This window comes from Rhinichthys klamathensis, unplaced genomic scaffold (genome assembly GCF_029890125.1).
Source record: "Rhinichthys klamathensis goyatoka isolate OS25496 unplaced genomic scaffold, OSU_Roscu_1.1 h1tg000095l_1, whole genome shotgun sequence".
NCBI classification, from domain to species: Eukaryota; Metazoa; Chordata; class Actinopteri; order Cypriniformes; family Leuciscidae; genus Rhinichthys; species Rhinichthys klamathensis.
Genome location: NW_026606634.1, coordinates 977,149 through 1,003,322, shown reverse-complemented (window position 1 = coordinate 1,003,322; position 26,174 = coordinate 977,149). Strand labels below are relative to the sequence as shown.

Sequence of the window (26,174 nt, the reverse complement as noted above, 5' to 3'; positions counted from 1 at the left end):
GAGCTCTGTCTCTTTCCCTTTTTGCCAGCAGACTCTCCTCGTTTGTTTTACACAGGTGATTCCCCAGAGGTTGGAGATTTAGCTGCTTCATGTCAAACTTTCTCGTTAGCCTATATCGTACGCCATGCGCAACTTTTCTCTATTTCCGGATATGACGAGTCACGCACGTACGGGCAAGTGTCCCGCGAAAACCATCCAGTCAGGTCTAATATTTTAACACCTAGCCGATACTCTAAAAGAAATCCGTAAAAATAGGGCACAATGTAGGTATTCATTGAACGAAATTTTATTTTAATTTAACGATTTTTTTTTACACGTGTTTTATCTGTATTTTGATTTATGCACTTCTTTGCATTGTGTTTTAGGGTTAACAAAAATGTCTGTATAGAATTACTGGATAATGTTTTGGTAATGAGCTGCCAGTACTTTTTCTGTTTTACAGATTGGTTTTGTAAGTTCGCCCACTTACAAAGAAATGAAGGGTCTATCATTTTTATGGTAGGACTATTTTAATGGATAGAGACAGAATATCAACCAAAAAATCCAGAAAACCCATTATATAAATGTTGTAAATTGATTAGGCTAACATTTGATCGAGTGAAATAAGTATCTGATCCCCAACCAACCAGCAAGAATTCTGCCTCCCAGACTTCACTGAATTGAGGGGCTGATGGACGGGGCCATAGGCTACTGTCTAATCTTGGACGAGAACCTCCTTCCCTCAGCCAGAACACTGAAGATGGGTCGTGGATGGGTCTTCCAGCATGACAATGACCCAAAACATACCGCCAACAAAGGAGTGGCGCAAGAAGAAGCACATTGGAGTGGCCACTGAATAGAAAATCCAACCTGATCACACTAAATGCGTCTCTATAGCACGCAGTGTGTTTATCGTGTAATTTATACGCGAAAATGAGTTTTTACGTGCATAGGATACGCATGGGTTGGTTATATAGGTTTAGTAGTGGTGTGGGGTGCGTGTGTATTATACATTTGGGTAGAATTAGTGGTGTGGGGTGCGCGTGTAGGCTATTACACGCAAATGAACTGTGTATCAAATGCACGCGAAAACTGCGTATCATATGCACGTAAAAACTCATTTTCGCGTATAAATTGCACGATAATAGGCTACACAATGCGTGCTATAGAGACGCATTTACGTGGAGGGCAGGGCTGGACTGGCCATCGGGCATACCGGGCATTTGCCCGGTGGGCCGACGTGCTTTGTGGGCCGATACATCTCATACTTAATTTTTTTTTTTTTTTTTTTTTTTTTGGAACGGCCCATAAAACTCGTACATCGGCGGCCCATTGCGTTTAGTTTTGTTTAATTGCATGGCGGCTCTGGGATCTTTGTGCCGGTGTAATGCATTGGACAAAAAAGTCAGCGTAGGTTTTTCTTTTTCTCACAGACCGGCGCATGATGAAACGCGTAAATCAGCAGCCCATTTGGTTATTTTCTTGATTGACACTGGGCTGGTCCAATCACATCTTTAAACTCCTCCCCCTTTGAGCTCTGAGTGAGCGAGCAGTGTCAGTGTGTATCTGTCAAAATAGTCAGAGCGATGGAGAAGAAACGCAAGGAATGTGCAGAGAAATAGCGTGAAAAAAGAAACTTCAAAGGCCCTTCAAGTGTCTGAGGAGGATAAGGAGAGAGATGAGTGAGTGCAGAGAACTGTGGTAAGCAGAACTAGGCTATACTGTCACAACACTTATGGTGTGTTCACACCGAACGCGAATAGAGCGTCAAATACGCGTCTATCGCGTTTAGTTAGACGCTTGAACATTCGCTCGAGTTCACATTTTTCAACTTGCGCGGAAGACATTCGCGGCAAACGCGTCGCACAATTCGCGTCATTCGCAACGCCCGGCGCAAATGATGCGTCTATTCGCGTCTTTGCATTGACTTTGTATGTAATCTACTCGCCCAAATAATTAAATTCGCGTTCGGTGTGAACACACCATTAGGCTATGTAGGAACCCACCCAGTTACGCATTATTTACACATCTGCAAATTTGACGATTACGCATTTGATTAGAATTGTAATGAGACAATAATGAGTAATGAGTTTGTAAACCATATTATTCTTCAAAATAAAAGCTCGATGCCGTTTCCGTCAAAATAAAAGATCATGTGCTTATCTCTGTATAGAAATTAGTACGAAACTATTTATGAAAGTTTTTTTTCAGTGCATTTGTTTTACAACATATGGCTATTACTGTCATGGGATTAATATTATAACTATTATTATGTAGTAGTGTAATGTAGACAGACACTATATCACAACTAAAAGAGTTTTGAGTTTTTCTTTGTTCAATTTGCACACTGAATATGGGTTGGAGCTCTTTATTTTTAACTCTCAAAGTGCACCAGATTGATGAATTTAACATTAAAAAGCACAAAATTTTCTTACGGGGGAGCATGCCCCCGAACCCCCCTAGAGGGACAGAGGTGCACTCACCACAGATTTCACAAAAACCTGTGGGAAAAAACGGTATTGCTATCCCAGCTTATAGCTTTCTTTAGATACATCACTGTGTGGAGTATAGTTCAACTTAATAGTTATTTCATCGGTTAACTCTTAAGGCCAATTTATACTTCTGCGTCGAGTGTACGCCGTAATGTACGGCGTAGGCTACGCACGTAGGCGATGGCGTCATGAGCATTTATACTACTGCGTTTAGGTCTGCGTTGCTCTGCAGTACAGCGCCGAAACGCTAGTTGGCGGCGGAGGGTTTTAATGTTCCACTGTGTTTAGATTCCTCGCGGCAAGAAGAAGAAGATTCCTCGCGGCTGTTTTGAGTTTAGGTTACTACAAGCAATGGCGACTGAAAGAGAGCAGATCATGTTGGAGTTGGAGCTTATCGAGGTGGAAAAGGTAAATTTTTAGTTTTTTTAACAGTTTCGCTGTACTTAGAATTTAAAAATGGCGGGCGGTGCAGAAGAACACGCCGGAAATGCATAGGAGGAAACGCGATGCTACCAAGCCGACCAATCACAGATCTTGCGGTCCGCGTCGTCGCGACGTGTAGTTACATTTTTGAGGAGGTGCGCGTCAGGTTACGGCGAAGGGTACGGCGTATGGTACGCGTCTGTGCGTATGCTACGCCGTACCTACTGCGCGCACCCGACGCAGAAGTATAAATTGGCCTTTAGGGCCCTTACATAGTCAACGCATCGGTACGCATACGCGTGCGCAAGGCTACACATCGCTACGCTTCGGCCGCCATTATGCGTCGATGCGTAGCCAAATGTGTCATCCTAGTTTTTGAAACGCGACGCGCCGATACACGCAATACTATGCGTTGTCGGTGGGGGCGACATTGCAAGTAATGTACATAAAAAGGTATATTATTATGTTTACAGAAGAAGAAGATTTGAATACAATGGCGGGCGAAGAGGAAAAGTTATGCGAGCTTGTTCGTATACATCCTTTGTTGCCGCCGATGTAAAATCAGCAATATGCACTCCTCTTCAGTTGCCATTTTGATCTGAATATTACGTGACCCGACTCTAGACTCTACTACCCCCTGCTGCGCGATCGGTGTATTGCATTTCACGCATCGCCGGTGACGCTTGTGTACTATGAAAAGGAGCGCGTAGCTCGCGTCGCTCGCGTTGCTTGCTCGCGTTGCTCGCGTTGACTATGTAACGGCCCTTACTCACTCCTATTCACTTATGGCATTAGTGGTTTTAATAGGAGTTGGTATACATATTCAAGGGCGTGCAAAGTTCGGTTGTGTTATATAGTGGGCCAGTCTGGGCCAAAATGCCCGGGCCGATTTTTTGTCCCAGTCCAGCCCTGGTGGAGGGAGCCGAAACTTTGAGTTGCAAAGCGACAGCAAAGCAGCCTTATTTAGAGAGGATCTGTTAAGAAGAATGGACCAAAATCCCTCCAGAGATGTGTGCAATGGTGACCAATGCAAGAAACGTCTTATCTCTGTGCTTGCCAACAAGGGTTTCTCCACCAAGTGCTAAATTATGTTTTGCTTGGGGATCAAATACTTATTTCACTCACTGAAATGCAAATCAATTTATAACCTTTAAATAGCCTAATGTGTTTTTTCTGGATTTTTTGGTTGATATTCTGTCTCTATCCGTTAAAATAAACCTACCATAAAAATTATAGACCCTTCATTTCTTTGCAAGTGGGCGAACATTCTCAAAATCAGCAGGAGATCAAATCATTATTTCCCCCATTGAATAAGCGGATTACCATAGTGAATCATGTAAGACAAAAACACGTTTTAGAAGAAAGATTGTATGTTTGATACATATTGATGATGTATTAATTTTGAATAAAAAAAACGTATACCTTTAAATTCATCCTTATTTTCATGTGTTGTTGATTTGGTTTTGTTCCTTGTATTCCTTTCCTTAAATGGCAGTTGTATGCAGTTTGGCCAAAACTAGAGATTTGTTTGCCAACTATAACTTGACCATGCTATAATGTAAAATATGGAAATATTATGTTAAAATATGGAGAGGTGCAACATGAGCACAATGAACAGAAATCACGATCACCATGAGATTGATAAAAAGTGAGTAGAAGTACAAGCTCAACAGCGTCACTTTGTGGATAAACTTTTTATTAGTATGTTAAACATAAAGCCAAACTGACAAAAACAAGGAGGAGAACAAGAACAGTCATCTCATTTATAATAACTAATTCAATTGCATTACACTGCCATAAAGCCAATGGATATGAGTAATTATAATGCAATTAATATTAAATTAGAAATATATAATGATGATGCATTGGATTTACAACAAGATTTACATTGGTTTTTAAAAAAAATACCCATTTAATTATATTAAAAACGTAATCACACACACACAGTGGATTACTGTAACTTCAAACAATTAGGATGAATTAGAAACCCAACAAAGTTCATATTGTTATTCCTAAGTTTAATCAAATATTATGCAACATATGATGCATATGCAGCTGTAAATATATAACTCGAACTCTTGTTCTGACTCAGACATACTGTTGGTAAGTTAAGCATAAAAGAATAGTGTTGTTTCTGGGTTGTTTTCGTCTGCAGCTATAGGGAAAAATAGCCATATATTATATATTTATAGCTCAAATTCCCCCTATTACTGCATGACACCATGTTTCAGTTTGTTGGTTGATATTAAAGATTTCAGGATAGAGGTAGTTCATAAGCAGTGGCTCCTCATCAACTTTCTCTTCTGTGGATGAAGCTTCTCTCATAACTTTGGTGCTTCAAAAATATCCTGTTAAAAAACGGTAAACTACTGAGAGCTGTGCATATATATATATATATATATATAGCCTATATATACACTCACCTAAAGGATTATTAGGAACACCATACTATAATATTGTGTTTGACCCCCTTTCGCCTTCAGAACTGCCTTAATTCTACGTGGCATTGATTCAACAAGGTGCTGAAAGCATTCTTTAGAAATGTTGGCCCATATTGATAGGATAGCATCTTGCAGTTGATGGAGATTTGTGGGATGCACATCCAGGGCACGAAGCTCCCGTTCCACCACATCCCAAAGATGCTCTATTGGGTTGAGATCTGGTGACTGTGGGGGCCATTTTAGTACAGTGAACTCATTGTCATGTTCAAGAAACCAATTTGAAATGATTCGAGCTTTGTGACATGTTGCATTATCCTGCTGGAAGTAACCATCAGAGGATGGGTACATGGTGGCCATAAAGGGATGGACATGGTCAGAAACAATGCTCAGGTAGGCCGTGGCATTTAAACGATGCCCAATTGGCACTAAGGGGCCTAAAGTGTGCCAAGAAAACATCCCCTACACCATTACACCACCACCACCAGCCTGCACAGTGGTAACAAGGCATGATGGGTCCATATTCTCATTCTGTTTACGCCAAATTCTGACTCTACCATCTGAATGTCTCAACAGAAATCGAGACTCATCAGACCAGGCAACATCTTTCCAGTCTTCAACTGTCCAATTTTGGTGAGCTCTTGCAAATTGTAGCCTCTTTTTCCTATTTGTAGTGGAGATGAGTGGTACCCGGTGGGGTCTTCTGCTGTTGTAGCCCATCCGTCTCAAGATTGTGCATGTTGTGCCTTCACAAATGCTTTGCTGCATACCTCGGTTGTAACGAGTGGTTATTTCAGTCAAAGGTGCTCTTCTATCAGCTTGAATCAGTCGGCCCATACTCCTCTGACCTCTAGCATGGATGTTCCATGGTACTGGATGTGTTTCCCTTTTCACACCATTCTTTGTAAACCCTAGAAATGGTTGTGTGTGAAAATCCCAGTAACTGAGCAGATTGTGAAATACTCAGACCGGCCCGTCTGGCACCAACAACCATGCCACGCTCAAAATTGCTTAAATCATCTTTCTTTCCCATTCTGACATTCAGTTTGGAGTTCAGGAGATTGTCTTGACCAGGACCACACCCCTAAATGCATTGAAGCAACTGCCATGTGATTGGTTGATTAGATAATTGCATTAATGAGAAATTGAACAGGTGTTCCTAATAATACTTTAGGTTCTGTTGAATATCCTCCATTATAAACCTCCAGTTCATTCAGCTCTTTGTCTGGTATTGTCTGTTTTAACATGGTTGAAATATTGAACTCCTTGAAGTATTATTAAATATGGTTTGTTTCAATAAAATCAAGAGTTCAATATCCAACCTCTTAAGTGTCGCACCCCCTTTTTTGAATATACATGAAAATGCACAATCCTTTGGACATTTGGCAGAAGACATTTGGCAGATTTTTGTAGAAGTTAAATAAATTAAGAAAGTGAAACAGAAAAAAAGTTATAGAAGTGTGAGTTTATGAAAATGTAAAAAAAATAATTATTCATATTTTATATAAAATATATTAGAATTTTTTGTTTCAAACTCAATAATCACATAAAAATAACACGCATGTGCATTATAGCTCGCTGCCACGTCACAAATGGTGAATCTATAATTTTTTCTTTTTATTTAAAACATTTTCAGACCTTTTTTGCAACAAAATTTTTTTATAACTATTGGCATGGAAACAAACTGAGGTTTCTACCATTCTTTCATGATTTTCATGTTCATCACTATTTCAAAATAAAGGTTTTAACACGCCTTAGGAGTATGAAAATATTCTTGTTGCAAATTGATAGATTACGGCTCTTCTGTAATTTATTTTGAAAATCAATCACCAAATATGAAAAGTACAGATTGAAAGCTTTCAAATGATATATAATTTGTCAATATTAGTTTATGTTTAGTATAGGATATTACTGTTTTAAATGTGTAATGGCTATGGCAACTTAAGGGGTTAATTAATAACAAGAGTTCAACAATATCAGAACATTTACATTCATGTGAATGCAAACACAAATAAATGCAACCAATATCCACAGCGTCACTGTGGCGTTGGTAAAACACAGTTTAAATGAACAGTTTTAATCTTAAAACTGCATGCATATGCAGAATTGCATTAAAACTGATAACTGTCTGCTTGGTATTCTTGTAATGAACACACACATTAACAGTGGACTTTACAATAATATGCATACTTACTGTGCACTTGCCATGTCACATATACCCACAAACATTCACAAAAGCATCATCAAATCAGAGATGAATAGAGGACTAATTAGAAAGTTAGTAATTTAATCTACCAAATTCAGTTCAGCACATACCAGACGACTGAACGGCTCATAAATAATCTTCCACAGCGCCAGGAGGTTCATTTTGGCCAGTATCTCTTACATGAAGTGTGGGGCCTGTAAATCATTATTTATATCTACAGAGTGCACTATGAGGCAATGACAACACATCTCAAAGAGGCAATGCATGGTGATGTTAAATGAAATCGTTAGTGTGTTTCTGTAGTCCTCAGAAAACAGAGGACAAATGAACTGCAGTCTGAAAGAATGTGCAAACAATGGCTTATATATGGCATTTGATTGTACAAAAATCCCAAATGTAGGCCTACAAGGACCAAAAGATGTTAGCGCATAGGGCTTTTTACTCGGACCAGTAAGCAAACACATAATGCCTTGTGAAGACCTTACCATTTGCACACACTTCTCCATAAGCTTTTTAAAAACTCTCTGGCGCCACCGCGTGGAGATAACGATGTGTGATTTTTCAGTGTTTTGCCCTGGTTTGCCTCCAAAAAAATTGCTATTATGTTGGCTATTTTCAGAAGCGTTAACAAAATGTAGATCATTGTTGCTTCTTTAATTTTCGAAAGCAAGTGCAGGTAGACTGCCATTGAAAATATTAAGAACAATCCACAATGGAGATGTTTAACAATCCACTGTTGTGAAGTTTTGCTGTCAAACCACAGCTACACTCAGTCACTAAATTGTGTAATACAATTACATTAAATTATTCATTTAAAATAATATCTTTAGCCTACCTGTTATTTACTGTAGCCTATATGTGTTATTGTAGCAATCACATGAAACACAACGCATATCTATGCCAATTCATCTCCCTGTCTGGGGATTTTAAATCACATTTAATCTCAGTCTTTACCTGACATGAATTCTCCTCTTGAAGATGTTTCCCTCATTGTCCTGCCACATTCCCCCATACAATATTCCTGGTCATTTTATATGGTCGCAGCCCTGCCTTTTTTATTTAAAATTCTAGATTATTTTCTAATAATTATCGGATATATTTAGGCTAAATTAGAAACGCATTCATTTGCAGGGCATCTATAGCCTATACAGTATTTTTATGACTGTAAATGATTCGATGGGAATATTTGTATTGCATTAGACATAGTCTAATAGTCTAAAGGTGATGATACACAGGGCAATTTTTTTAGCAATGTTGCTGGGAAATGTTGGCGTCAACGGGCAACCAGATGAGACACAGGGCCCACGACCGATTATTCAGATAGAAATGTATAGCCCATTTTCAATGGGAAAGTGTCCAAGCAACAATCGCTCGGCAAGATTGCCCAGCAACTTTGCTCAAAAAGTTGCCCTGGCTGTGTATCATCATCACCTTAATGGCACCGTGTTCAAGTCCTCCTGGGAGGATCGTTTACGAGATGGGATGTCATGTTCTGTCTAGGCCTATTGCATCACTTTCGTGAGCAAGATGGCGGTGTACCTTCTTCACATAATTAAATGGGCTACACTTAAATACAGAAATGTTTTTAAACTTACTTCTAGAAAATGAAGAACAATGAATGTGCATCACTAGTGTTTTGCTTTTTGTTATTCATTTAAGAAGCCACTAAACTTTATCGTTAGGTAGCCTACACACATTTTTTTTACAACTAACTTATTTTGTTGTAAATATAAAAGCCCGACAATGTCACTGCTAAATAGCCTATTATAGTATTCCACCATGTTTCACACTGACACGCCCCCAACTCGTGGCTCTTCTTGAGTTTCCCACTCGTATTTACGACTTTGTGGTGGCGTTCTGCTGCGTTCACGCCATGTCTAAATTACTGTAATTGAAGCACATTTCCAATCGCTCTCGCGGTACTTTGACGTCATACACCGCTTCGAACACACCTTAAATCTGCAATGGTCAGGTGGTACAAGTTGTAGCTCAGAAAATTACGAGTTTATACGTTGTAATTACAAGTTCTACTATGTAAATACTGTCTTTCCGGCATGAATGGACGCACCATAATTTAAAGCAAAATACAAATTTCCACATTATGAAATGATGTATGACTGTATGCAGGGCAGTTCTTAGAGTGGTGCAACTGGTGCGACCACACTGGCCCTCACACTTTAGGGAATTGCTAAGAACCATAGACTGAATCTACCATCTACCTAACTTTGCTTCTAGCTATGGAAATATCTAATTGGATTTTAATTCTCGATATACATGCAAAATAACCATGGTCGAAATTAAATAATGAAGACCCAATCTAACATAACTAAGCTTCTCTACAATTGCCTAAAACAAACATTTTAGAGAAAGTGCTGAGTTGAATAAAGCTTGTCTGTTATTCAGTTGCATTGTTGTTTAATGTGGTCAGGTCTGTAATTCCCAGGTGAGCAATCAGGTTTAGTTTCAGCCTCATGTAAGAGCATGAGGAGAGCTAGACAGAAACACAAACCATAGGGAAAATCCTAGAGGAATGAAAAACCGCATTCATTCGTCCTGCTGAGAATGAGTCTGTCCAGGCGGCTGTTTTGCCCCATCTAGATTTGGACTAATTTCTCACCCAACAGGGCAGAAGAAATAGAAAAGGCTTTGTCCAAACCCGAGGCCTCTTGCCAGACCACCATGATGGCATTCTTGCGTAAATGACCCGGAGCATATTCTTCTCTACTTCCACCTCTCCTGATACAGAGAAGCTTATACCATGTGTAGCCTAACATACATTATTCTATTTCTATCTGAATTCATAAAGCTTCTGCCAAATTCTGTGATGCATTAACAAATCTGAACATTTGATATCTGACATTTGTCTATAATTGATAAATGGGTTGTGCTTTATTTTACAGTATATGCACTTACCAAAGAAATGAACAAGTAATATAAAGGTAACTACATGTCATAGTACATTTTTTAATAACATGGCAAGTAAAATTGGTTGCTTAATATTCAGGTCTACATGCATAAAACTAAAACTGTGAGCCATGAAAGCTTCCCGAACATGGCAGAGGTTTTAATGCTTCAGAGTAAGTCGTGCCAGTGGTTTAACTAATGAAGTTGAGCGTTGAATTCAAATGCAGGAAATGCTATTATATTGGTCTCGTTTTGAATTTCTTTCAAGATTCTGTTTGATTTGAAACAGTTAATTTTTCTTTATTCAAAATGCATAACATTGTTCACATTTCTGGGACAACTCAGTACTCTTGTGGTTAAGTACACTATAAGTACATTGAAAGTGCATGTAATGTAAAATAAAGTGCAACTGCCTATGTTATGCTTTTAATCTCAGTTGACATGCAAACATATACTGAAACTAAATTAAACAAATTCCACGCCGTAATGTTAACTTTTATTAAAAGACATTAAAAAATTGTACAATTTAAAGTAACAATAAAAAAAAAAAACATTTTTCTAATGCTGTCCTGCAGCGATTGTTTGGTTCCATGATTTGATAACCTGACGAGGAAAAGAAGAGAAAAACTTGTCAAAAGTACCAAAAACACAAATGCAATACTTAAACTTAATTATTTACTTGTAATTGCCCGGCATTAAACGTTCATATGCATATAAAACCGGTGACATACTGTAACAAAGGGAAATTCCCACACAAAATGTATTCATTAATTTGTTTAAGATAAAATCTTGCGGCACAGAGTCAAAAGATAGCTTACCGTTTCAAATATTCTGTCCGTCTGACTCGGCAAACGTGGGTAAAACAGCAGTTTCATAATAGGAATGAATGTTAAAATGTTTGTGCAGTTGCTGTTTGCGACACACTTGAACTAACCTAGAGATAAAGAAAAGAATCATTTGAAAAACAACTTTAGGTAACGAACCAAACGATGATAAATCGAATGAAATTAACTCACCTTCAAGATCACCGGTCGTTTGCATTTGCTGCAACTGTGTCACAGGTATAAAATCCACCAGTTTATATCCCTGGAAAAAGAAGGAATCGACTTAAAACCCAAACAAGGAGACAAACAAACAGACATGTAGCCAAGCACAGAAAGACTGAAGTCATAAGTGTCTCATGCACCACTGACACAAAAGACTACTTTTAGAACATAAAATTTAGATACCGAACCTTACTTAAGACACAGTTGAAAATGTGGTCACTGTGATAGTTCGGCAGTCATGTTTTCACCACAACCACGAAAACAACCAAGCAACAAAATCTTTACACTGTTACCTCATTTTGATGAGCACAAATAATTCACATGAAAGAAAACTAAAATTCTCCTCTTACCTACCAGTCTGGCATGTTAAACACCTTACTTTGGTAGCTGTTTCTCGCTAGTCTTACAACAGCAATCATCTGTTCTCAATAAGACTTGCTGGCGATCCCAATAAGCTAGCCTCTCAGCTGGCTCATCCCAACGGCTAGCCTCTCTTCGATGAAGCGCTTCTCAACAGTCTCTTCTCTTTGGCTAGACTTTAAGCTGGCTCCTTCCTCCTTTGCTGGCACTTCTGACCGTTTACGTGCGAGATTGCTTTCGGGTGGCAATTCGGAGTTGCTAAAAATCCTCTTACGGATTTCATTCACCACAGGAATACGTACAAAGAAACATAGTTTGTCCAAAGGATGAACTACGTGCTACCCATATGTTGCACAATACAAAAACACTAGAACGTGTGCTAGGCCCAATTATAAAAGTAAATGAGCAAGCTGATTTGTGAATGTACGCAATCTGATTACTGCTATTTCACATGGAAGTTAAAACGATCCAGCATTATATTAATTAGTCAGCAACCAAGGTTTCAACGTGACTTTAGGGTAAAGCTACAAAACACTGAGATACCCAACGGCATCAGAGTACGCTGTGGGTTACGTGTGACACAATCATGCAACTGGGCGAGTGCTGAAGAACATCATTTACCAAATCAAAACACTGACGAATGCAATTAAATAAAAAAACTGGAGCGGTTTATTTAATCTTGATTGGTGACTGTTTACATTTTAAAAAAAAGAAGAAAAAAAAAAGAAAGAAAAGCAAAAGACAGACACCTTACTGGTTCAAGAGAAAAGCCAACACAATTAAACCCTGCATAAATCCTCATTGGAATGCTTTGCACTTCATAGACAACAACAAAAAAAAAAAAAAAAAAAAAAAAAAAAAGGGAGGGAAAACTACAAACTAGTAAGTGTCTTCAAGGACAAGAGTACTTTTGAAACGTTCCTTTTTTCTTCTTTTTTTTTTTTTTTAACACTTTCAAGACCCCCAACCCCATTCCCACATGATTTTCCTCCCCTACTGAACACGTTCTCTTCGCGTGGCAGACGTTAATATCGCCACCACGCTGCTTGGCTGGGCAGATCTAGGTGTAAACCTGCTTGCTTCTCTCCTTTCCCTGTCATCTCTCTCTGGCTCTCCTCTAAGTACTGTGGCCTGTTGGACAATACGGAACATAAATTCAGTTACACTTTGCAACCTTGCTTTGTCTTTATCAAGAGCTGAACTGGAGGGGAATGAGTAGTAGTAGCACAGAAGCAAACCTTCAGGTCAGCTAAGACTGCATTGTTAGGACAATGAGGATGAGTTTGCATGTGCTGCAGCCAGAAGGTTTGGAGAGCAACTCAAAATCAACATTCGTCTTGTGATACTGGATCTTAGCTTAACAAGATTTGAAGGTTTGCTGCTGGATCCCCTGCACTGAAAACTCAATGGTTTTACTCATTTACCGACCAATTGAAGAGTGATTAGGGGCTAACATTTGCATAGGTTACGCATCTTATGAGATGTTTGGACATGGATGAGCTAAAACAAACTGATGGCAAACTTCGGAGAGCCCCTTTTGCATAAGCGGGCCGATTCTTACCCTGGTATTTAAAACCTTCGCCCGCCAGAGCTGCCTCCATAACCACCACTGGAGCCTCCTCCATAACCACCTATAAAAAGAAGCATGATCGAGCTAAGACAAAATTTCAGTCATAATAGTGCCATAATTGCTGCTTTTGATAAAACATCCCAACTTCCAAAAGGTTGTATCAGCGATTTCAGGCCCAAAAAAGGGCCAAACATAAATGATCACATTCATCTACCGTATTTTCCACACTATAAGGCGCCCCTTCAATGAATGACCCATTTTAGAACATTTTTCATATATAGGGCGCACCGGATTATAAGGCGCATAAGATACTGCAGTCAAACGTTTGACTGGGTTTGCGTTATGCATCCACTAGATGTGCTAAAGGGAATGTAGCGAGTGCGCGGTGTCGGAGGCGAGGCGTTTATTGAGCGCGCTGGGGCGGGCACGTAACTTACATTCGCAGCCTGACTCATGAGTATTAATGTGCGGCGGCTCGCTGACAGCAACAGCTGGCTGTTTTGAATGAGACGACCCGGTTACTGTGAACGGGGAGCGCTTTATGAACATTCTGTGACGCGTGAGCAGCGCCGGGGACAGAGTGTCTGTTAGTAATGGTGTGTTCACACCGAACGCGAATAGAGCGTCAAATACGCGTCTAGTTAAGACGCTTGAACATTCGCTCGAGTTAAAATTTTTCAACTTGCGTGGAAGACATTCGCGGCAAACGCGTCGCCCAATTCGCGTCATTCACAACGCCCGGCGCGAATGATGCGTCTATCGCGTCTTTGCATTGACTTTGTATGTAATCTACTCGCGCAAATAATTAAATTCGAGTTCGGTGTGAACACACCATTACACGCATAACCTGATTTATACGAGGTTGAACTGACCGTGTGACTGAGCGGGCATAAGATGGACACGAGCGCGAGTTTGCGGGCGAATTTAATAACGCGGAGCGTTATTAACCAATTGATCCATATATAAGGCGCTCCGGATTATAAGGCGCACTGTCGTTTTTTGAGAAAATTAAAGGCTTTTAAGTGCGCCTTATAGTGCGGAAAATACGGTAATCTTTCCTAACGATCCGCTAGCTGCCCGCCGCCAAAAAAACGCGTCTCTGTAGGCAGCCTAGGCTCTGAGATCTGCACACAAAAACAATTGGTTTCACCAACCACTCAAAACCAAAATAAATAGTGTTCCAACCAATCACCGACAGGGGGCGGGTGTTGTGAAGTTTTGCGCTTGTGCACAGCTGCAGGCGAAGTCGGAGCTGAAGAAGAAGCCAGCGTCTATCAACGAACCCATGTCCGTGACCAACCCATGTCTGGCTACAAAGACGCGGGTTTTTTTGACGGCCTGCTTATGGGGTGGGCAGCAAGCGGATCGTTAGGAAAGATTAGATGAATGTGATCATTTATGTTTTGGCCTTTTTTGGGCCTGAAATCGCTGATACAACCTTTAAGTCCAGTTCACACCAAGGACGATTGCTATAAAGATAACGATATAGCTCTAAAAATCGGTCTCAATTTTTAAGAATTGCACAGTTCACACCACAGCTATAATGATAACGGCACAGAGGAACAATATCATTGGAATCACTTTCAGAACGATTTTATCCTGCTAATGAACAAGAAAAAAATTGACAGCCAATCAGAATCCATCCTGCTGTAAAGAGCTCGAACATTTAAAGCGACCGACCAGCAGGCGCTTAGAAAAAACAACGATATCGTCCGCTAGTGTGGGCGCTAATTTAGTTATCATTATAGTTATCGTTCTTGGTTTGAACGGGCCTTTACACCGTGTCCTAACCATATGCTACACGTGATAAAAGGTGTCTTTTCGGCTTTAATCAGACTAGCTGTAATGACAATATGCAAGGAGCGACAGGAGATTCTCTTTTAGAAATGGTTTGTATTTCTGTGACGTCCCTGCTGGAACAACAACATACAAAGTATGACAATGATAATCTAAGGTATTGATTAAATTCTTTAAACATTAAATGACTATCATTTTGTGTGACCTTTATAGCCATACTCAAAGCTACAATGGATAATTCAACCAAGATATTGAAAATAAATGAAAGGAAACAAGAATGTTTAAATAATAAACAAAAAGTGTATTCTATGACAAACATGGTTTCAGTCAATCAGTATGTATTTTTAATAATGCGAAAATCTTGAAACATTTATGTATTTGTTTATGTGCGAGTGCAGTGCGTTTTCAGAAAGAGCTCCGCCCACACGCTCTTCTGATTGGCTGTGATTTATGACTGATTTTGTCATGTCCTGTAGATGCGTCACGTCTGGAGTAGACTGACAAATTGCTTGTCGCTGGAATTTTATCGCATCTGGTTAAGACACGGAGTTAGTGCAACAGTTTGAATTGAAATATAATGTTATAATACCATATCCTGGAATTCCAGAGTTCTCGCGAGAGTACAAATTGAATTTGCTCAGCGAGTTACTCTGGCATTGAGTAATGATGCTCATTAACTATGCCCTTGTATCCGAGCTGCACCAATCACATCGGGTTATCTGATATAGGCGGGCCAGAGGCGAGATGACTACAGCGCTGCGATGTCAAAGTCATTAGTAAACATTGCAAGATGGCTATGGATGAACACCACTTGTTTGAAATGGCTTTGACCGCTACAATGAACGAGTTAGACTTGGCTTTTCATTTAACCCTCTGGGGTCCTTCATTTCAGAGTCACACTCAGGACCTTCGGGTCCAAATGGGCCGGAAGGGTGGGATTAATATTTATTAAAAAAAAATCATCTTTTTTTTTTTTACTTGTTGTTTTATAATATTTTTTCTTTTCTTTTTTGGTGTTTTGAGATAATTTCAAAAATAAAAATGATTTATAATTAATATTAATGCAATAATTATGACCCATTTTTTCCCTATTGAATATAATAGAAATTTAAAAAAAATATTTTTTATTTTTTTTAAAGCTGTATTTCATTTTAGAGTCAAGCCTAGGCCTCATGAAAGCAATTTTTGAAATGAGATGGATGCCATCTGGTGGACAAACTGAGCATTTTAAAAATTCAAAACCCATATGTAATCTGAATTTATTAGTGTGTATGTGTATAAAAGTGTGTTTGTGTGTGTGGATGTGTCTGTTTTGTACTCTTGATGTTTTATAGATTCACCCCTTCACTGTTGTGTGCTTTTTTTCTGGATCGTGGCTGATTTGTAGTTTGTACGCACAAAATAACTCTGTATTTTCACATTTTTGGCAATTTCCCATTCATTTCCTATGCGGGTCCATTTGGACCCGAAGGTCCTGAGTGTGACTATTTTTTTTACAACCACTTAGACTATTCAAATCCTGTCCCCAATTTTTTGGGGTGTTCATATGCCAAGTACCAACAAAGTCACCAAATTTCGGACCATTCCGATAAAGCAATGATTTAAAAAATATATATATATTTAAATGCTTCGGGTCCATTTGGGCCGAAGGACCCCAGAGGGCTAAAAGAGGAACAGAAGATGGCGCTCTAATCGTTTTTCTAATCGACATTTTTGTTGTTTTGCCGACCGGATAGGCAAGAGTGTAATCTACCAGTTAGCTCCGTTGTTAACGTTAGCTAAGCTAACGGGGCATTTTTTTTTAATTGTTGTGATTGGTCGTAGTGTTATCCAATTGCGTGCAGTGAGATTTTCAAATGCATGCTTGGTGCCGCCCCTCGAGTTGGGCGATTTTCATTACTCAATGCCAGACCCTTAATCTGTCAGATTTGGGTCTGGATTTCCAGGCTAATAACACCATGCACAACACTGCAATATTCACTCACCACCATATGGACCGCCGCCGCCGCCGCCACCACCGCTCCTTCCACCACCACCTCCGTAGTTTCCCCCCTTCATCGGCCCGTAGTTAGAGGAAGATTGGTTGTTGTAGTTGCCAAAGTCATTATAGTCACTGCCACCACCACCGCCACCTCCAAAGTTGCCTGTGAAAATTCAGTGATATTTTGAAATCTTATTTGTTACAGAAGAAGCAGGGTCCCATATATAGAACTATTTTGACACTACGTACTTAGTATTAACATTTTATGACTTACTGGTGCTCTTCAAGTGTCGGTCAAAGTGACCAGAACATTTTTTATTTATTTAAATTAAATGAATGCACTATATTTTAGTTTGATAATATTTTTTAAATAATTTTTAGGGGATTTTATGATACTTATATTTACGCTGTATTTATAATCCATTTATCCAGGTTTTGAGCATAGACCTGAAAATTTAATTTCCAACTTAAATTGTTGTAAATCTTGAATGCTTTAGAGCAAAGACTCAAGTTTGATCTCTTTTTAAAGATGACACGTGGCAGATTATTGCTGAAGTGAAAAAAAGTTCAAAAAAGTGAAATAAAATACAGAATTTTGTGTTTAATGTTATGAAAAATGCACAGAAATACTATTTTACATTTTTATATGAAATATATATTTTCAAAAATCACGTTTTACTCTAAAACTGCAATAAAATCAAAGCCATAAATCTAAACAACTTACGGTCCAAATTTGAGCTAAAAAAATTAGCTTTCAGTAAGATTCTGTTTGGCCGCAGTACCAAAAGTTTTCACTAGATGAAATTAATTTGAGACCACAAGTGTGACTATTATTTTCATGTTCACACAGCAAGTGCCTTTACCAAGTTTTGTACCATTCCGATGAATTTAAAAAAAAATTCCGAGGAGCACCAGAGGGTTAAAACAAAGAAAACAAAAATGGGAACATGATGAAGTGCTGACAAGATAACTGACCTCCTCCAAAGTTGCCTCCTCCACCACCATTGTTGTAGTTATCATATCCGCCGCCGCCACCGTATCCTCCACCTTGGTTTCCATAACCGCCTCCTCCACCACCTCCTCCTCCATAACCACGGTTTCCACCACCGTAATTCGGCCCGCCTCCACCATAGCCGCCTGATAGATGGTGGATAAATCAAACATTATTATGGAAACACTGTTTAACAGTCAAGTGTAATAAAAATCAAATTTTTTTTAAGCCTATTGATTTACCATTCCCTCCGTAGCCGTTATATCCACCATCATTTCCACCGTAACCTCCTCCTCCTCTTCCTCCTCCACCACCACCTCCTCCTCCGCCTCCTCCATATCCACCTACAAATAAAAAACATCTCAAAATTAAAAAACTCAGAGCAGAGCACCATCGGAGTTGTCCTTACAACCCAAATAACATTTTTCCAATTATTCCCTGAAATATGCATTTAAAAAACGTGAAATGAAGGACTAATTGGGGATGACACGATAACCACAATATTGTAATACCGTGATACTGACGAACCAAGTGCAGAAGAATGCAAGCAACCCTGATGTTCATGATTTTTCTTTTCTTTTTTATAAAGCTCTGCCCTTGTTTTACACTTCATGCATCAGTATTGAGTTAATAACGATATCAAGTGAAGAATGTAAGTTTTTCCTCCAGCTGGCTTCTTTCTACCTTGTAGATTTGCACTAAACGAGCCTAAACGGACAGTGAGTGAGGCAAGCAGTGCTGATACTGGTAAAATATCAGCGGTCTTAGGGTGTTTTCACACCTGCCTCATTTAGGCTATGTTTACACGGAAACGATCTGAAGAGAAAACGCAAAAGTGGCGTTGCGTTATCACTTTATTCTGCGTTTAGGCGAGCGTTATGGGTGGGAAATCTGCGTGCATGTGGTGACGCAAAAGTGTGTGAAATTCGATGTAGTATGCACTCCAGGCGGCTAGGTGGCAATGTGAAGCAGACTGTCTAGCAGACTTTTGCGTTTTTACCCTTTAGACGGGAACGCGGCGGTGGAGCGTTTTTAAGATTTCCACTCTGGAGGGTTGTTTCACTTTTTTGCGCTTTTAAGCCCCAAAAACGCCGTCGCCGTGTAAACGAAAGGTACATCTGATCAAATATTTTTACGTTTTCACCCGCGAGCGTTCTCGTGTAAACAGGGCCTTAGTTGAATCGCACTAGAGTTCGTTGACCCCCTTGGTGTGGTTCGTTTGGCCGGGTGCGTACCGAGACGTCCTTGAAGAGCCGGTCTCGATACGCTTTCAAACGAACACTGGAGCGGTTTGTTTGTGGTGAGAATGTGATCCGACCTCAAACAGACCCAACTCCCGCTGTGCATTTTAAAGAGAGGGCATACCATAACCCCTGATAATATAATATTTTCAGAAGATGAGCATGTCACAGTTCAGCAAAATTAAAGTATGTCTCCTCCTGTAGTGACTTGCGATGCGCCTTCGCCGTTTGCAGTGCATCAAAACATTATTTTCCAGCTGCATCCGTGCTTCATTCTCTTCAAATGTATAATTTGCCTATAGTGGAGCATACCAATAGGGCTGCAGCTATCGATCATTTTATAAATCGAGTATTCTAACGATTAATCGGATAAAAAACTCTGGTCATAAAAATAGATCCAAGTGAACAACAGCCTTTAAAATGACTTAAAGGGCACCTATTATGCAAAATTCACTTTTGCATGGTGTTTGAACATAAATATGTGTTGGCAGTGTGTGTATGCAACCACCCTGTAATGATAAAAATCCACCCAGTGCTTTTTTTGTTAAATCCCCATAAATCATAAGCAGTGTCTCAGAACAAGCCGTTCTCAGATTTGGGGCAATGTGACGTACTTTTGCACTGCCGTATTAGCATAGACCCGCCCTGAGTGAGCCAAACACAGTCCAACACTGTTTCGACACCGGAGCAGTTGTAGACAAGAATGCCTTCCAAGCGATTGAGGTGTTTTGTTGTTGGATAAGAATGAACATTGTTACTCGAGGATGGATCTGTACCAACAGTTCGTGATACAGCTTAACGTTACAGTCTCCGCAGCGATAGGCCTAACGTTACTGATCACGGCAGAAATGAAAGTGAGAGCACACACTTCATGACAGCTCATCCAGTCGTCTTATGGATATAAAGTTTAAGCACCCCCTGAAAAGGTGTGTATATATTCAGGGAACTATACTGCGACCAAAATGGTCGCATATGCGACCTTTTGAAATGCCATTGCGACCCTAATTTTTAATGGGTCGCAAATGTATCACCGTTTGATTATTTTTGTACCTACCTAATGTTTTAGGCAATATGCTATGATTTACTATGAGCATTTATTAAAACAGAAATGTGTATTTTAAGAATACGTTTTATAACGCGCTCTGAGCATTCAACACATCAAGTTGGCTTCGCGGATTCGCGCTTGTTTAACTGAGAGAACGAGCAGAGAGAGTGAAAGCCCCAGTCGCGCGCGCGCTCTCTCTCCCTCCCTCGCTCATAATAATGAATTGAGTTGACTGAATATCTTTGAGAATACACGATGGTAAAAGGTCGGAAGACCGAAGTTTTTTTTTTTCTGAACTACCACTGGTTGTGAATTGTGCTAAAATAACGTTGCCTCATCTTCTCTGAAAAGCTTTCCACACATTCAGATGGCATAAACCACTCTTTCAATAAACAAAACAAAAAATCTATCTGGTGATGAAATGTTTTCTGTGTTGAGACAAATCTTGTGCGATGTCCTAAACTGCCTGGATAATCACACAACGTGTGCCGTGGTCCGTTAATGACACGTCCGATTCGCGAACTGACTCCTTTGAACCGATTCACTTTAATGAATGGTTAAAATAACAACTGATCTGTCCAACACTGAACTCAAGAGTCATTCTAGAATGATTCATTCTTTCCAAGTAGAGCTATTCAAGTCGTCTGGTGAAATTGTTTTTATATCGCAATATATATCGCAGAAAAATCAAATATCGCAATGTCATTTTTTTACCAATATCGTGCAGCCCTACTGTAAATTCTGTGGGCCTTCAATTGCAGGACTGTCCAAATTTGTAACTGCGTCAAAACAATTCAAACACGAATCATTGAAGCTTCACAATGACATATTATATTTATTTTACTTTTCCTTAAGAGTTCCGTAAGAGTTCAGAGCCCTGAATATGGAAAAAATCGATTCGTGGCCGTTGAGAATCGATTTTGAATCGAGCACATTTTAAGGCCATGTTTACACGGAAACAATCTGAAGAGAAAACGCAAAAGTGGCGTTTCGTTTTCACTTTTTATTCTGCGTTTAGACGAGCGTTATGGGGGGGAAATCTGCGTGCATATGGAGACGCAAAAGTGTTAGAAATGCGATGTAGTATGCACTCCAGGCGGCTAGGTGGCAATGTGAAGCACTGCCACACAACAACAACAAGTCCGTGCGCCTGCGTACAACCTTCCTTCTACTTCTCTCCCTAGTAGCGCGAAATTGAAAAGACTCTTGGACGTTTATCAGAGCTGCTAGGGCAACTTGAAGGTCCGACGTATGGAAATAATCCGACATGTTGGTTGTTATTTTCCTGTACTGGCGCATGCCTGTGACGTAAATGCGTACGCGACGAGAGCCGCCATGAGCAGATTTGCGTTTTTACCCGTTTAGACGGAAACGCGACGGTGGAGCGTTTTTAAGATTTCCACTTTGGAGGGTGGTTTCACTTTTTTGCGTTTTTAAGCCCCAAAAACGCCGTCGCCGTGTAAACGAAAGGCACATCCGATAAAATATTATTACTTTTTCACCCGGAATCGTTTTCGTGTAAACAGGGCCTAAAAAACGATTAATCGAAAAATCTATTTTTTTGCCCAGCCCTAGTGCGGTCGTGCGCTTGAGTGCGGCTTTAACGCTCAATATCCCGTATAGCCTATTTAAGTAGTTAAATTAATTTAAAGGGGCGATTTGTCCACTAATGGCTTAAATGAACAACTACTAGTCGACTAGAATAAAAAGTCGGAGGCAGTTTTTATTTCACATATTCCACTGGGGCGGCAGTGGCTCAGTGGTTCATGTAGGTTGTCTACAAACCAGAAGGTTGGTGGTTCAATCCCCGGTTCCACCTGACCAAGTGTCGAGGTGTCCATGAGCAAGACACCTAACCCCAGCTGCTCCCGACGAGCTGGATGGCGCCTTGCATGGCTGCCGTCGCCCGTCGGTGTATGAATGAGTGAGTGGGTGAATGTGAGGCAAATGTAAAGTGCTTTGGTGGCCATTGGGTCTGTAAAAGCTCTATATAAATCCAGTCCATGTACCATATTCTCAAACCAGCAGGCCCTGTGTTGAGCGCGCGACCCTGAGCTGAATGAGCGAGCGGAGGGATATTCAGAAATGGATTCTCGTCCGTCGAACGCGCCATTTCCGGTATTTTGCCGGTTACTCGACATGGGTAAATTGTAATCAAGGAGGAGCACTCGACTTTAATCGAGGAATCGTTGCAGCCCTACTTACAAACTATCTAGTATATGACGACCAGGGATACAATTAAACTGCGCAGATGTGTTTTTCCTCTTTGATTACTTCCGAAATTTTCCCGCACGTTAATTCTGACCAATCGAAGAGCAGTTTAGGAAACACGTTCAAAGACACATCTGGCCAACGAGTGATGTGGATTTTGTCACGTAACTGCATTTTGGTTCGTTTCACCAACGGATTCAGACCAGAGCAATCAAGTGTGGTGGGAAAAGGAACTAAAGCGGCTGAAAATGACTAACGGTCAGGATTCTGTTCTGCTATGCGGACCCTTATTTTGGCATTCTGTTCCCCCGCTCTGTTCAGTTTAGCTTTCATTGGTTTCTGATTATGTTCTCTACGCCTGTTTATATAGACCGGAATTCAGCTGTTTTTGGTCAGTTCTTGTTTATGCATATGGTTTGCATTATTGTGCTTCGTGTTCAGAATATTAATAAAGCCTGTTTTGTTTTTTCGACTCTCCGTCTTCGTGTCTTCTGACCACATCGTAATACTTATTTGTATAGCACACAAAAAAAAGAGGCAATATTGCAATTTCCTTCACTGCTACATCACTAGGACTAATCTAATTATTCATATTTGATGATGTATGCAATTGTATTTTAAGAATATGTGTGAGTAAGTTAAATTTCATGTTTACTAAAGTAATACTAGGGGAAATTAAAGAATCTCTGCTATAGAGCACTACAACGATAAAATAAAAATAAGAACATATGCAAAACGGTACCTCCTCCAAATCCACCACCACCTCCTCTGCCAAAGTTTCCGCCGCCACCACCCCCTCGCCCACCTAAGATGGGTTTTATGAAAGATTTTAATAGTCAGAACAAAACATCACAGGACTACGCGACAGCTAAAATTATTGACTCTGAGGTACATTTTATGGCATACCATTTCCAGTGTGCAATTCTCACCTCGTGGAGTCATTGAGACTCGGTTCATCTCCTCTCTGGAGAGAGCTTTCCTGACTTCACAGTTGTGTCCATTCACTGTATGGTACTTCTGAACTGTGGATCAAAGTAAAAATAGATTTGAGACTGTTTCAAAAGAAATATATTTATATACAGTAGTCAACATTTGAAGTGGATCAAGAACGGACCTAAGACAAGAACGGGTATTGTTCAAAATGTATGTATAACTTTGATGAATGGTTTTGATTCTCTTCTAATAGAGAGAGACTACTGTATATAAAACTGCTGACACACAAATAAATAGCAATCACTTACTGACAATCCTGTCAACGGAGTCATGGTCATCAAACGTTATGAAGGCGAACCCCCTCCTCTTATCACTGTTCTTCTCTGTCATGATGTTCACTTCTTCAATTTTACCGAACTGGCAGAAATACTCGCGCAGGTGCTCCTCATCCGTGTCTTCTTTGATTCCGCCCACAAAAATCTTTTTAACTGTGGAGTGAGCGCCTGGTCTGGACGAGTCCTGTAATCAGGGAAATTACAGTCCTGACATCAATTATTCAAATACAAATGTAAGATAAAAACATATTGTTATTAATATACAAAAGAAATAAATAATAAATAAAAAAGAGGCATTTTAAAAATTGTTAGTGGTAGTGTTTTTTAATTCGATTTTATAAAAACTGAGAAATTTTTTATTTCACACGAAAAAAAAATCTTCAAATATATATCTAAAAAAAAAGCCTGCCTGTCATACAAAGAAATTATAAACACATGCAAAAGTAAGAGAGAACCAATTAAATATTAATAGCTGATTATGTTGTAGTCGATGTATGCTTTTCCTGTGAACTTTGTATTTCTATGTTTTTTTGTAGTCGAACAAAACATTTTTTGCCAAATAATTATCAGATAAAAACTTTAACCAAGTTTAGTTTTTGTTTGTCGCTCATATTTAAAATATTTAAAGAACCTAAATTATTCTCCTCATATTGGATGGTTTTATCCAAACTAATATCCCCTTCTGGCTACTACTGTATATGTATATGTATATATATATATATATATATATATATATATATATATATATATATATATATATATATATGTGTGTGTGTGTGTGTGTGTGTGTATGTATGTATGTATGTGAGAGAGAGAGACAGAGAATGTTTACACATTCTAATTTGTTACACTGTTAATTTGTACATTTAAATTTAAGTTATGTTATAATATTTTATTATTCTGATGTCTTTATAATTATTCTATGTATTCCAAGCTTTGGCAATTATTATTATGTACAGTCATGCCAATGAAGCAATTTTGAATTTGAAAGAGAGAGATTTCTAGTGGTAAATACCAGAATGTGGTTTAATTTTATTTTATATAAGCTGGAATACTGGTTGTGTGAGTAAGATTTGTCAGAATAAGCAACCTACTTCTCTAGAAACCGCCCTCTTGGGTTCAACAGCTCTTCCGTCGACTTTGTGCGGACGAGCGTCCATCGCTGCATCCACCTCACCCACTGAACTATAGGTCACAAACCCGAAACCCCTCGACCTCTTTGTGTTGGGGTCCCTCATCACCTGCGAGTAGAGAAGGGTTACGCAGCTGGTTTCAGTGCATGCTTTCGGTCATTAGCATGTGAATGCATTGCAGATGGACTCACCACACAGTCTGTAAGAGCTCCCCATTGCTCGAAATGGGCCCTTAGACTCTCGTCTGTCGTCTCGAAACTGAGACCCCCGATAAAGAGTTTTCGGAGCTGCTCAGGCTCACGGGGGGTCTGTTGCTGAGAGAAACAAAACCATTAAAGGAAATATATTAAATGACAACAATACAAACAGCTCTACGTTTATTTACCTAATCAAACAGAAGCAGCATATATATTTAATCAGGCATCTATGCGTTTTGCAATTACACAATCCCAATGAACACTGTAAAACAAGTTTCTTTAAAGAAAAGAAGCAAATTGAACCAGCTTGTTTATTCATTCACATCGAAATTGCCACTGCTGGTGCGCGCGGCCGATGTTGTGTAGATATTTTCGATCTGTTGTGCACGAGCGCATCGCGCGGCCTACAGCGGCAAAACAAATAACATGTATTTTCAAAACGCCGACGGTAAAATAGATGCACACGAACAAAAACATGGGTATTAATAAAGCCCAAACGAATGCAGAATGACTGGTTGGAATAATTCGAAATAAACGAAATGCGTTTCGGCTCGTGCATCGTTGCGAGCCGCTGCTGCGAACAAAGAAATGAGACGAAGCCGCGAAGAAACGGGCGTTTAATCACACTATCATCTTTCTAAATGAATTAATTTTCTCTTCGGCATTTTGCTTTTTAACAACTACAGGAAACTTTGCAGTTATAATGTAATATATAAGATACAAGCATAATATTTTGGCTTTTTTTTACCTCTTTGGACATGGCGGTCTCCCGGTGACTGACAGCAGACCTCGCGCAGTCTCGCAGAAAATGTGCGTGCGCGTACCCGGTCACTGTGCGCCGTTACGTCGTGAGGTCACTGTGCGTCGTTACGTCATGTGCAAGGGCGGGACC

At 39.7% G+C, this 26,174-nt stretch overlaps 2 protein-coding genes across 31 annotated transcripts in view; both read right to left on the bottom strand.

Annotated features, from left to right (window-relative positions):
• Positions 1 to 26,174, bottom strand: part of LOC130086249 (nuclear receptor subfamily 1 group D member 2-like) — a 297,692-nt gene that overhangs the window by 234,599 nt on the left and 36,919 nt on the right. The gene's annotated exons all lie outside the window — the stretch shown is intronic.
• On the bottom strand, positions 10,922 to 26,111 carry hnrnpa1a (heterogeneous nuclear ribonucleoprotein A1a). Of its 3 annotated transcripts, XR_008807212.1 has the most exons (13): positions 26,031 to 26,111; positions 25,277 to 25,399; positions 25,047 to 25,193; positions 23,926 to 24,136; positions 23,614 to 23,706; positions 23,445 to 23,489; positions 18,430 to 18,531; positions 18,172 to 18,333; positions 17,201 to 17,359; positions 13,410 to 13,479; positions 11,459 to 11,528; positions 11,261 to 11,376; positions 10,922 to 11,045 (listed from the first exon to the last, which is right to left on the bottom strand). XR_008807212.1 is itself a non-coding variant. In XM_056252501.1 (11 exons), exons 1-10 carry the CDS (start codon positions 26,040 to 26,042, stop codon positions 13,418 to 13,420), a joined length of 1,116 nt encoding a protein of 371 aa, XP_056108476.1. In that variant the 5' UTR covers positions 26,043 to 26,110; the 3' UTR covers positions 12,495 to 12,979; positions 13,410 to 13,417. The 3 variants fall into 3 exon arrangements, 2 of the variants coding, with proteins under 2 accessions (XP_056108476.1, XP_056108477.1); XM_056252501.1 differs by lacking the exons at positions 10,922 to 11,045; positions 11,261 to 11,376; positions 11,459 to 11,528 and adding an exon at positions 12,495 to 12,979 and having other exon boundaries at positions 26,031 to 26,110; XM_056252502.1 differs by lacking the exons at positions 10,922 to 11,045; positions 11,261 to 11,376; positions 11,459 to 11,528; positions 23,445 to 23,489 and adding an exon at positions 12,495 to 12,979 and having other exon boundaries at positions 26,031 to 26,109.